At 47.0% G+C, this 13,441-nt stretch overlaps 1 protein-coding gene across 1 annotated transcript; it reads right to left on the reverse strand.

Moving 5' to 3' along the window:
• Positions 1-12,795, reverse strand: RGS8 (regulator of G protein signaling 8; the record flags this gene model as incomplete). Its single annotated transcript, XM_084291556.1, has 5 exons — positions 1-183; positions 1,878-2,044; positions 9,811-9,875; positions 10,793-10,894; positions 12,770-12,795. The coding sequence occupies 5 exons, from the start codon at positions 12,793-12,795 to the stop codon at positions 1-3; spliced, it is 543 nt and encodes a 180-aa protein (XP_084147682.1).
• Positions 12,796-13,441: the final 646 nt, after the last annotated feature.

Consider the following 13,441-nt stretch of genomic DNA (forward strand, 5'->3'; position numbering starts at 1 on the left):
CTAGCTGAGCCTCCTCTGGGTTTGAGATAGCAGGTCTGTGTAAATTTTGGATCTCAGGAACCTGGGATAAGAGTCTTTTTCCATCAGGCTGTGCACCTTCCCCTGAGCTTGGTCAAAGCAAGAGAGGGAGGGCTCCTGCATGTTTCTTCTTGTCAGCTCCCGAGTCTGGAAGTCTATGTTCACCTAGGAGAAACAGCAGAAGAGAGTTTGGTACTGAGTGACTGGTTTGCTTGCTTAAAATGGCACATTTCATCTCAGTGACAGGACCAAGCACCTACTCTCAGCCATGCCGAAACAGTCCCCCCAACTCTGTGGGATTTAGTAATCCAGAGTTATAAATCCTGTCCCAAACTTGGAGAAGTTGAACTAGATTTATAACTATCTGAGCACTTCTGAAATCAAGTTACTTTTATTCAGGCTCTCAAGCATGGATTTACGCAGCAAATCTTCTAGAAATGCTAACTTGGCTTAACATACCTCTTCTCCTGTTGACCAAGTTTCCTCTATTCCCTTTTTCTTCACTACACGCCCAATAGAAGGGTGAGTGAACTTTTAGCTGGGTTTAAACTATCAGTATATTCTTATTAAATGTTTTTAAACTCTGTTGTTATAGAATAAATTGTTTGATTTTTCCCATAACAGCTTGATGTTACCATATCTTCAGTAGGGACTTGAAAAAACAAACAGCCCTCATGTTATGACTGCAGCATGTTTGCAAAGCCAACAATACGCGTTTTCCTGTTCTCTCTCCCTTGCAAACAGTTAGCGTTTGTTAGGGTTATTGTTTAAAACCTGTCTGTTAAGATGTTATTTATCATTATTACCCCAGCGTCCAAACATCAAGCTGTCTAGAAAGTAAAGCTGTCTGCCTTAACCCAGACGACAGAAAGAAAGATCAGCTCCCGATGTCACTTAAAGGTCATTTCACATTCTAGCATGACAACAGGAACAAATTTTAGGGAAGACTCCATCCAACCTGCACTTGTATTTCTAATGCAACGTCAGTCCTGCAGTCCTGAAGATCTCACATAGCTTTTATGAATATCAGCACAAGGTGTTCACACGAGTGCACCCTGAGATGCCCACACCACCTGGTGCTTGACAGTGGCTTACAATAATAGCCTTGCTAGCTCCAAGATGGAGTGGAGGCAGCCCTCTTAGAGGGATCCCCTCGCAGGCAGCTTTACCTTTATCGTGACAAGCACACATGCTATCAAGCAAGAGAACTGCTGTGGGAGAGCAGGTGCAGCAAGCACTCTCCTGGTTGCATTATTAATACAGCAGCACATCACGACACAGGATCTGACAGTCACATCAGCCTGTCAGTACTTTAAAGAGGACTTGAACAATTCCAGGCTTCAGGTTGTGACTGCGTTTTTTGTTCACCTCCGAGTTATTGCTCGCATCTTTCAGGAGCTCTAATTGAGTTTGGAGTTAGTCAGCAGATAAACACTCTTCCCTGGAGAGTCAACAAGTTAGTCATTCGTGGGATGCTCTTAGACAAAATGTCCTGGGAGAAATGAGCCCAATAGCCTGTTTGGGGATTGATAGTAAATGAGAGGTTCAATGTGCAAAACTCCTAGGAAGCTGGTGGAGGTTCGGAAATGTGGGTTGCAGTTGCCAGTGAACTCACTGGCTATGACTAATTTAGTACCATCAAAGTAGTTACCCTCACCAGGGGATGAGTCACTGCAAGCAGAGGCAGCAGGAGCAGGCAGGATGGCGTTCCCGTAACAGGAAGCATTCTGGCCATCACCTCCAGCAGGGAAGGAAGAAAGGAAGGAAGGAAGAGCTCCCCACTCCCCCGTGCAGGGGAGCTGGGCCTGTTCCCCGTGCCAGAGGGATGCTCTGCCTGCCCGAGGTGCTGGCCTACCAACCTCTCGAGGAGCCTGCACGTCGATGAACTCCTCAAAGATCCGCTGGGCCTTGGAGGCCAGTTTGGCCGCTGAGCGGGTCTTCTTGAAGTCCTCGCAGGCGAGCCAGAACTCGAGGTTTTCCTCGCTGAACTCCGTCTTCAGGAAAGCGCGGAAAGCGGCCAGCCCATCTGCAAGGGGGACAAGGGGAGTTACAATGGAAGGAGAAAGAGGGCATGGAGCACTCTAACAGGCATCCCCCCATCTGTCTACTAGAGGCCATTCAATATTTCTCACAGGCTATGTGACAGCACAGTCCGTGATCCCAGGACTTACTCATAACTCACACGGTTACATCAGCTGGAGTCTCACGAGCTGCCATGAGACCAAACATTCTTTGCTGCTATTTTGAAAAATATCTTTTTGCCAGCTAACACGAAAAGGTTTTCTTTGGGGCTGGGATAGCTAACCTTTGAAAAATTCCCCTTGAAATCATCAGGCTCCAATGATACAGTCTCTTTGCCACACCGTCTTGTGCATATTAATGTCCCACTTTGTAACGTCCTATCCGTCATTAAGAAAAGCCTTTAATAAAACATAGCGCCTGTGGACTTGTCTCCTATGCTTTCTGTCACTTTGCTTTACTGCCTTGTGACATATTTTTAGTTATTACTTATACAGAGGAAGGATCTCGGAGAGCCTAACTGTTATAGCTACAATAAAGGGGGAAAGGAGAGGACACAGCGTAATTACTACTTGTCTAGTCGGTGGTAAAAGTGTTCTTATCACTTGCTAATGCTTAGCAATTGTGACATTTCAGTAATGTAATCTGAGTCAGTCGGGACAGATTAGAAATATGGAAAGATTTATTAGGCAATGTGTGCTCTTAAACCCCTGCCTGGGTGTATTTATGGACACAGCTATTGTTTTTTATTTCCTTTCCCTGAATGGCACAAGCAGAGTTGAAATAGCTGAAGGTTTTACACATGCCCTTTCTCCTTTCCTGAGCCTAGGGATAAATTTGGCTCCTAATTTTACTTCTTCCAGTAACATGTCTCTAACTTTTCCCGCTCTCTTTCTATAGGGTCTCAGCGTTTGTAGCTCATAAATGGAAACCTCCCCAGTCGGCATTAGCTACTTACTTCCAAGTAAGCACCTAAAAATACTGACAGAACTGGGAATGCGCTCGGCAAGGTCAGACTCAATGAAAGAATGTGCAAGTGCACAGCAGAGATGGACAAAGGGTTTGTAGGACTTGAACTCCTCCTGGCTGCCCTGGCTCTCACAGGGAACGACAGACAAGATATTAGGCCAGGTAGGACCAAACTCCAGGCTAACACTCTCCACTTCAGGTTTCTCAAAGCTCTTTCACTGACAGGCTTGGCAATGCTAACTGCTCCATCAGCACTCTGCACTGCAAAGAGCTGTCGTGGCACAGCAACCAGCAGCTAAAAGAGGAATGTTTCCATCTCAGCTACCCTGGTTTCTTTCTGTCAGCCCCAGGAGGGCAAGGAATGAAAGAATGGCAGTATCGCAGCAATTCATCCTGGTGCCCCTTGGTTAATGTACTTGTAGAAAGAGATGATCGGGGTTTTGGACTGTTACTGTGGGCAAAGCCAGGGCTCTTGCCCAAGAGCACTGCAGAGCAGCTAACAGTGCAAGTTGTGGGTTCAAGACTGGGGGAATAAGGCAACATTAGCCCTCGAGAAGTCTGCAGAACAGAGCTCCAGAGGCATCTCCAGGAGCCGAGTGCCTGTCAGGATCACGCTGCCCCCAGCTGCTCGGAGCATCTGCATGGGTAGATAAACATGGCACAAGAGAGGAATGTTTTAGGGCTTGTTTCCTTCAGGGAACAGGAACCCAGGAGACACAAGGATGTTTCGCAGCCTACGTCCCCTCCCTATTTAACATCGACAAAATTCATAAGGATTTTGCAGATGACTTGAGAAGAGAGCAGGGAGCCCTTACGAGTAGAAACGGAGAGGACATCACAGCAGACTGACAATTTCAGAAAGGAGAAAGCACAGAAGGGAAAATGCAGCCGTTCCCCGAGATGTATGCCATTTGGTATATCACGGGCTCGTAGGATGTTTGGTGTTTATTATTCAGGCACCCAAATACACTGTTATGACAACACAACCTCAGCTGTGTGTTCCTGCGGAGATCTTGCTTCCCTGTCCTGATCTTCCCCCGTCGCCTTTCCTCTCCAACAGCCCCAGAGCCCCGGCACTGACAGAGGATCACTTGCCAAAAATAGCAGCTGTGCATGGCAAATATAATATCTGCAGAATGTAATATCTGCTAAAACAAGTGGACTTCGTGATTGATGAGATGAGAAAGGCCTTTGCTTCAGCCCTGCCCCAGAGAGCAGCCGCTGCAGCTGGGACCAGGAGGTTTCCACATGCTCTGCCTCCCGCTCTCATGTCAATCAGCTCCTTTTTATCTTGAAGTAAGTTTAGACAGACGATATATAAATAATTGTATCTGGCTGTTCTCCACTTTTTATATATATATTTCTGTCATCTCCTCCTCACAGCCCGAGGGGAGCTGGAAAGGATCAAGCCAGACCTGGGAGGACCTTGCAGAGGAGGCCCTGGATGCGGGAGAGGTCATCCTCAACTTGAGGCTGCCTCGCTCTCCGCAGATTCGCCCTTAGCCTTTGACTCTCTGCCAGCACTTACAGCTGGGGCTGGCAGTCAGAGTTCAGCCTCGGCGATGGAAGCCCAGATGACCGCACAGCAGTAAATCGCTGCCAGGCTGCCCACGAGTTTATCGTGGAACAAGGACAGATCTAATGGAAAGGGCAGGAGGGCAACGAGGTAGGGGACCGGCGCCACCTGAGCTGGAATGTGACCTGGATGTTGACTTTTATGTCCTGTACATGAAGACTACCAAGGAAGCATCCATCCCTCACCAATGATTCTATGGTATCTTTAGAGATCTCGTGGGATATCCCCAAAACACGCAGCTGAAAGGCATGGCTGCTCAAGAAACAGACACCGTGGTGTAAATGTACAGCCTTCCAATACAGCTGTTGGATACTTACTCAGGAATTTGACTCAAAAGAGTGGTGAGTCTTGCTTGAAGCCAACAGATTTTATTACTTTCAGCAGGGCAGATAGGATGATGGCAAAGAAATAGAGCTCTTCCACCTGGGTGTCAGGAGTCAGAAGGAGGAGCAGAGGAACATTTGCTTTAGAGTTTTGCAGTGTGAATAGCCTTAAAAGGACCAGGCTCTGCTCTCTAGAGCAGATAAAAACAAATTTGTGATTTAGAGGGGAACTACCAGGCAGATCAACAACTACCTGAGGTCTCAGATGTTCCTGAAACCTCACTCAGACATTATCCTTTGGGCTGTGGAGAGTGGTTTCTTTACAGAAAGAAAAGACGTGGAGGAAGGGACTTAACTGGCTTGCAAAAAATACAGTACAAGTCTTAACTAAATCAGGCGTCAGCAACATGAGGAAGAGCTGAGATTAATAGCTTAAATCATTCAGGCAGACAGTTTAATAACCAAGGATCTAGCCACTGTCAGAGTAAAAAAGCTATCAACAATCATTTATTTAATGCATGCATTGCACACCATCAGGGCCATCAGCACATCATGTAGGAAATAAAGAGAGAGTCCTTATGGCTGGTAGATGGATGGATTAGCTCTGTGCAATATTTTGGGTCCAGGGCTGAAGAGACAGGGCCACAATGTTCTGCATAGCATATGTACGTGCTCTCCCTGCTGCTTAGCATTGCTTTGGTGAATGTTAGCTGTCTGTCACTAGCACAATGCTAATGCTAATGCTGTTCTGGCTTAGAAAGAACTGGGAGTAGGAAGGGATATTCCTATGCTGTGTGGGAAGAGCAGCAACGTATAGACAACAGGAGGAGGAGGAGGACAATAAAATTTGGGCAGAGGAGCACAGAGATCACAAAAAAAAAAAAAATAAATTGTAGATGGCAAAAAAAGTCATCCTCGAGATAAAAATGGAAATTCAGCGCAAAGGTTTTCCATGTCAGATGCTTCGCTGGAAACTGACTAAGGGTTGAGGACAGACTGTCCTGGCGGATTCTGGACAAATGACAGGCCATGTGTCCAGCCCCGCGAGGGATGCAGAATGAGACATGCCATTGCTTGGATCTCCCTCCGGCAGCCTGTCAAAAGGAATCTCCATCTGGCTGACCAGACTGTACCTCCTGGGCACGGGTACAGCAGGGGGATTACTCCTCCGTTACTCACACACATACGCACACTCTGCGGACCACGTAAAGCTCCGGTTCCCTGGGAGCCATCACTAATCCAACACTGGCTCAACAGGGGAAAAGATGCCAAAATCTAGCATGTTAAAACCTCTGCTTTTGCCCCTTAGCACCCAAGGAAGCATGCTACATGCAGCCCTGCCTCTCACTTGCTCAAAACCCAGCTGCAAAGCAAGATCAAACTCCTCTCCTGCTGTCTGCCACGCTCACAAGCCCAGACCCAAGGGAACACCGCTGTGCTTGGAGATACGTTTCTTGCAACGAGCTCAGACAAGGCTCCTGCTCTAGAAAGAAAGGGGATTGACTGGCTGACCCTACGGTTTCAAGTTGATTTGCTTCACCCATTAGCAAGAGCGAGTCAGATATCATTGCACTGACCTACTTGTCTTGGGGCTGCCAGTGAAGCTGAGCTGTGCTGTATCCTACAATTTGGCACTGGCACTCTAACAGGGCAAGGCTGAGGGATGCTGAAGTCCCAATGCCAGAGCAAAAGGAAGGTGAGGGTATGACTGGGAGAGCCGGAATTGTACCACCTTCCCTACCTGCAATCTCTTGCCAATGTCAATACAAATATTTTTTTAAAGTGCTGGGAACTAAACAATCTGAATCAGACCACTCTCTTTACAAAAAAAAAGCACTGCCCAGCCTGGGAATCTCTGGAAACATGCAGTTGCTTCAAGATCCAGGGCTTTTCAATACTCCACTCAAGGTACTGACATAAAGGATCAGGATCAAACAGTATCTACAGAGTTCATTCAGTAAAACAATGGGGGAACAGTGGAAGGGGCGCCTAAGGGCCATCACACTTAAGGAATATTTGACAAAAATAAGCATAACATTCTCCATAAAGTTTGTGTAATGCATAGTACCTGTTCAGACCACTTCCACTTGAAGACCTTTTGGAGATTCAGGAAAATGGGAAGTGAAAGAGCAAAAGTTGTCTGTCTCTCTCATACAGCTGCTATACCCAGCTCCCAAGTACAACTTGTGCACTGATTTTCCTGAAAGAATGGGATGATTGGAAAGAACCCCAAACCACTGTAACGTCTGACTGTGAAGGAAAGCACCACTCAATTCCCTGAAATCAGCATCACAATCTCCCTTCCAAAATAGACAAACTGTCCATCTAGTGAAGAAAGAATTCATGACAGATGTGTCAAGCAGAAGCGGTCTACCTGCTAATGCTAGAAACCACAGGGGAAATTCTCCATGAGCCCAGCTGGTGCTTAGCCCATGCCCTGAAGCATGAATTGGAATTTTCCCTGGCTAATATTTTTCACCTGGGCAGTCATAGTGAAATTAGACTGATACGGTTCTGTCCTTCTCCTGGCACTAGAAATAGGACACAAGCTGGCAGCTGTACTACAGACAGATGCAGCCAGGACAGGCACTGCTTTTCTTACTCTGAAATTTTGGTCTGACACAGCACAAGAGTCCCTTACCCTCTCTAACATCAGCTCATGTTTACTAGCATGCTTCTAATAGCATAAATGCAGCTGGTTTATTTTCATAACAATTTAACAATTCTGTGCTTTGGATGCAAGTATACACAAGTGAAAACAATGATTTTACAATTCCTTCTAAGCACATATGATGCATATCTTCTCTCCTTTAAACCAGTGTAACTAAAATAACACTTGTGTTTAAACAGAGCTTTCTGTATTTGCATCATTATAACCAAATGCAGGCTTTGTCTGCAGACTAGCTATTCCAGAAGCTTCAGGTCAGAGCTGATGTGATATATTTTTTTTAGAAAGTGGTTTATTAAACAACAATTTTTTGTCACTAATCACCAGGCAATGTCAACGTGACTGCTGAGAAGAAAAAAGCAGCTCAATTTAAATTTTAAAAATCACCTTCTGTTGCTATTAGGAACTATATATTTTTCACTAGGTGTCAAAGAGTTCCCAGAATTACTTCCCATTCTAGAGACAGCCTTATAGAGTGATAAATGAAATACCAGAATCCTTCCTAATTTATTAATATTATATTCTTATGGATGATGTTGGATGAAGTAATCGAACTAAGGTTTGATTTAGCATTCCCAGCACTCAGCTGAAGAGGGAACAATCTGTATATAACTTCAGTACAGAGAGTGAGCCTTCGCTGGCTCTTGTAATCGAAGCACTTTTGTTATACTCTGTATCTAAGTAAGAAAATTCTGACCTTAATACTGTTGAACCAGGAACAAGGGCTTGATTTTAAAGACAGAACTGTACCACTGATGTGAATATCTTGTCCTCTTCCACTTCCCATCCTCCAGGCACCCATGACTCTTTTGTGCATTTTTCCCTTCTTGTTTTGAATTTTGACAAAAGAAATGTTCCCTCTTAGCCATACCCAGCTACATCTTTTTTTTCTTTTTTTTTTTTCTTTTTTTTTTTTTTCTACCGGCTGCAAGAGCAATGATCTCAACAAGATACTGCTGCTAAAATTATATATTGCTTTTTCTGCCTTGGACAGCCAGCTTGTTTAAAGTTGTCACGTAATTCTCTGCCAAAACTGTTGTCATCTTAGCAGAAATCCAGAAAAACTGCACTTCTTTGAAAACAATATGATTCTACACTGATATTTTAAAATGCAAGTCCCTCAAAACCTGAACCACTAAGAAAGTCAGACATTTCCATATTGCAATAAAATAGTTCACCACCCACACTGACTTCTCCCCAACCTCGATTTGCTCATTTTATTCTCGAATACAAACACCTTAATGAGCCTATACTGTGAACTTTGCAGCCTTGTTTACAATTTGTCAGCATGAATATGTCGGTGAAGCAGAATAACAGAATAATATATTCTGAACAGAACTGATATGATTGATCTATTGAATGGAGTGAGGTGTGCTGATTATATGTTTGCATAACGTTCCTTGATGTGAAACTTTCAGGTTTGGTTCAGTAGCTATAAATTAGATCCAGTTAAGTGCTACCATGCGTGATTTCTCCAGTAAGTACTGCTACAGAGCGAGGTGTTTAAGGTTACTGAGCTACATACTAGATTTTCCCCTAAAATCAATTAGAGTAATCAGTCAAAAAAAATCAGGAGACGGCTCTGAGAATTTCAGCTGTGTTGACTTGAATTAGAATATTCTGCAAGGCGCTCACATCAATAGGAATGGGATGTTACGGTCTTCTCGCCACTTAGGTGAAGATAAAATATTAATAGCCCTGCAGTGGAGTGCTAACGAGCAGTGGCAGTGAGTGGGGTCTCAGGGGAAGCCCTCCACTGCTTCCTACAGTGCACTGCTGTGCCCAGCAGTCCTGGCACAGGCTGCACCTCTACACTGTGCAGCTGCAAAGCAGCTGGAGGCAGAGAGAAGCTAGATGGTGCCACGGATCCTGGGGAGCTTTAGTGAGCTGAGAACCCATCACTGTTTGTGCAGAAAGGCTGAACCCAGGTGTACCTGCCAAGGAAGGTACACACAGCCACAGCCTTGGAGCCCTGCCTCCAGAGGAACTGGAGAAAGCTAGAGCTGGGGCTGCTGGCTTCATCAGCTGTGACTGCACAGTCAGTGAAGAGCAAATTCAGGAAGGGAACCCACAGAAACACACTCCCTCACCTTCTCACCAGAGGAGAAATCCTGCCCATGAGTTACTGTGACTGCTTCTGTGCCATCAGTGCATAATTTGCCTCAGTTATAAACAGTATCTGGGGTACAGGATGACATGGGGAGGGGGAGGATTGATAGAATTTGATCTCTACTCACATTTATGGGATAAAAGGACATCAAAGGAGTCTGCCCATCTTGTTGCTTCTTCTGTTGACAGTCTTCTGAAAGAAAGGAAGGGGCAAATTACAGACAACCCACGGCTGCTGGTTCCCTCCAGAGCTGCTTGACAAGGACACCAAAGAAGGCTGGAATTCTCACCAAACTTTGGCTATCTACAGTGTAGCGGTCTCCAAGTGAGCAAGTCACCCTGGGTTCCCTTCAGAGTCAGCAGGGAGATGCCATGGGACTTGCAGGGTTCTCTCCATCTCCTCTTCAGGTAGGTGGCTAAAATAAGCCCAATGAATCATGCCCAAAAAGGGACCGATTTTTCCTCATCGACTCTAAGCAGAGGCCCAGGGAACAAGATCAGATGTAGACATTTACATTGTAAATGTCAAAAGTTAAGTGAAATGAAACCCACACCTGCAGCAGTGTTTGTTTCTCTCTCCTGACTTCAAGGGGAAGGTTAGACTCTTAGCTCAGATGTAAGCAGTGACTTGTGATCAGATGAATTACATCCCACTCAGGGCTCTGGATTGTCTGAAGTACCTGCTTTAAGTGCTGTGCAAACTGATTCAGGACATTTTGGTAGTGTTTAATAACAAGACTTCGCCAAGGAGGACTGTGACCTGAAATTGCTGCTCACCTCGTGTGCAAAGTCAACTGCTCAGACTTTGATTTGCGATGACAGAGGGATATCTTATGTGCTCAGACATCTGCAGACACATCCCATGTACAGCAGCTGGGACAGTGTGCATGTCCTGTCTTAATGAAGAGCTTGTATCACTGATTTAGGCATTTTCCAGTATCATTTCTGCTCTATCAGGTTTTTGTGTTTTCCTCCCTTCCTTGTGGCTAAAAAGAACTATGCAAAGCTCATACAGCATACAGTGAAAGGCGGGTGGTACTAGAGGGGGTGGCGGGCAGGGAGGGGAAGGACAGAAGTGGGGATGGGGTGGGATGCTGCAGCTATACTCACTTCAAAGCCCGGTTGGGCTTGTCCGGAAGAATAGCTGTGAAATCATTATATGAGTCTGATTTGTGAGACAGGCAGCCCAGGCGAGTCCTCATCCCTCTGTTCCTGTGGTCGATATGGGGGAGCAGGGGTGTGAGCAGGGGAAAACCAAAGAAGACGATTAAAAGTCTAGCCAGAGTGGCAAAACAGAAACAAGAAGAAAAAAAAAAAAAAAAACTCCTCAGCAGCTCTGCACCTAGTCAGACCTGTGTCCCTGGCTCCCTCATCTGCAGAAGGGATTCTGAAGCATCTCCAGTAAGATGCTAAGCAGATGCTAAGGGTGGACACAGCACCAGAGCAGCTGAAAGCTCGCCCACACCAGTCACTCAGCTGGTCTGACTGGCAAAAAGGTTTGAAAGGCTGCACTTTGGGACAGTTTCTTGCAAAGACCTGCTCTCAGCAGGAGTGGGAAGACAGCAAAGGGGAGAAATGCCAGTCGCCACAATCCAGCCGCACCAGAACAGCACAAATACCAGTGCTTGAAGGCAGGAGGAGCTGGAGGAAGAGAGGGAGCAAGGCACCTGCAAGGTGAGCCTGCGCTGCAGAGCCACAAGACCCCAGCCAGGATCCCTTTATACTCAGCGTTACATAAGCAGGCTAAAGCTGCCTCTTCCGTGACGGGTTTATCCATGCAGAAAATGGCCTTATTGCTTTTCCCTCTGAATTTCAAAGCGGGCCCAGAGCCTTTGGTGCTCCACAGGCCCCTCGCCTCCTCACCAGCCCCTTCCCAGGACGGCCGCCGCAGCATCGCGCCGGGACAGGGAGGACGGGGAAGGAGAGGAAACACGAAGGGAGAGGGAGATGTCACACACACGTTGCACTGGGCTGGCAGTGTCTCCTCTCAAAAACATATAGACGCCGATTACCGGTTTGACACGGTGTCCAGCAGGGCACAGCCTGTTACTTGCCTCTTCAGCCTAAGGGCATCGCTTCTGCTACATTTCCCCCATGTCAAACGAGGCCACTCTCTGCTCCTGACCACAGGAGGACAATTCAGCGACTGAGTCTGCACTTCTCAGCTGCTGCACCCACTTCTGAGCCAGAGGAAGCCCTTCACTCAGCCCTGCTGCCAAACAGAAGCCGCACACTGTGTGTGGCTGCAGAGGGAAGCACAGGATTTTTTCCCCTTCCATATGCAGTCCTTGCAGAACACTTCAGCACCAGCAACCGAGCCAATCTGTAGCATGCCTGTTTCCCCCTTCTCCTCCCGCCCTTCACAGAGTTTCTATTATTGCACATTTTAATGTAATCTTAAAGCAAATTAAATGTTAATTAAATGCAAGGAGTGTCTCCCTGGCACAGCACAGGCAACTCACGGAATTTGTCAAGCACAAAAACCTGGAGATTTTTAGCGGCAGGAATTGTTGCACAGCCCCAAAATGCAGACCCATGACCGGTGGGCTCAGGATGCTGCGCTGCCTAAACTTCCACCATCAGGGCAGATCCACTGTGTGCAAAGTGTCGCCTTCCTAGCTGAGCCTGCTGGACCTGCTGGCTCAAACTGACACCGAGCCCGCTATGGGATCTTCCTGGTACCTTTCTGATACCTCCTGCCCCCAACCTTTATCCTCCCTCAGCTGTTTGTTCGAGCCAGCTCAGGAATTTCTCAGCAAGAGGTGTGACACGCATTACCGCAGTGCTGCTCAGATTTCTCTCTGATGCCTGAGATCAAGGGACTGCAGCAGGGAATCACAGCGAACAGGAGACAGAGATGCTGCGCCACAAGCAAGGAGCTTGTCTCTCACGGTCCACCGATCTCTGGGTCACGGCTCCCAAGACAGGACACAGGAGAAAGAGAGGGAAAATCTGGGGCTGCGGGAGGTGGAGAGGCAAGGGAAGGAGGGAAGAGGGGATGGTACAGCGAGCCCAAAGGCTCACTGGACGAGGCAGACAGCGACAGGATGGGCAGGGGTGAGGAATGCAGCGTGTCTTTTCAGTTACCTCCGTGGGATCAGTAAGGCAGCCATTCAGGCATCCAGTTATAGTTAACCCCTTAACTGGCTGGCTTGGAGAGCAGTCAGGGCTGTTTGCAGGAGATAGGAGTGTGGGAAGGAGGGATATTTACTGTTTCATGTCCCGGCACTTAAAAATATACCAAAGAATCCTCTGCAAAAAAAAGGAGGGCCAGTTGTTCTCAACCCATTTGATCCTTGCTTCCTAGAGTGGCAGGTCGATTTTTCAATGGAAGACGTTCAGAGTTGAGAGATGATCACAGAGAAGAGACAGCATTTCCTCCTAAAACCAGGACAGCGGGTTAAGTCCAGCTTCAGGTCTAAAGTGACTTGAGCTTGGCGTCACAGCTCACCACGGAGCAGCAGGACTTGGCATTATCGCGCTCATCATTCAACACCTCTGAAGGTCTCTCCCCAACAGGCAGGGCTTCCGGACTGACCTCGCTAAGAAGACCAAACTACCTCTCGTCCCTGTCCCTCCAGGTCATGGCTGATGTTACGGGCCATCACGGCAAAGCTGGCACTGCAAATAAAACAAGAGGAGGACTTCATGCATCTGCGGATGCTGCTGGTCCTTGCACCGTCACAGGCTCAAGCACTCACACAAAAACATCCCAAAAAAGCATCTCCTCCTCCAGGTGGTGGCAGCCCGCAGGAAGCC

Source organism: Netta rufina (assembly GCF_964035555.1).
Source record: "Netta rufina genome assembly, chromosome: 8".
NCBI classification, from domain to species: Eukaryota; Metazoa; Chordata; class Aves; order Anseriformes; family Anatidae; genus Netta; species Netta rufina.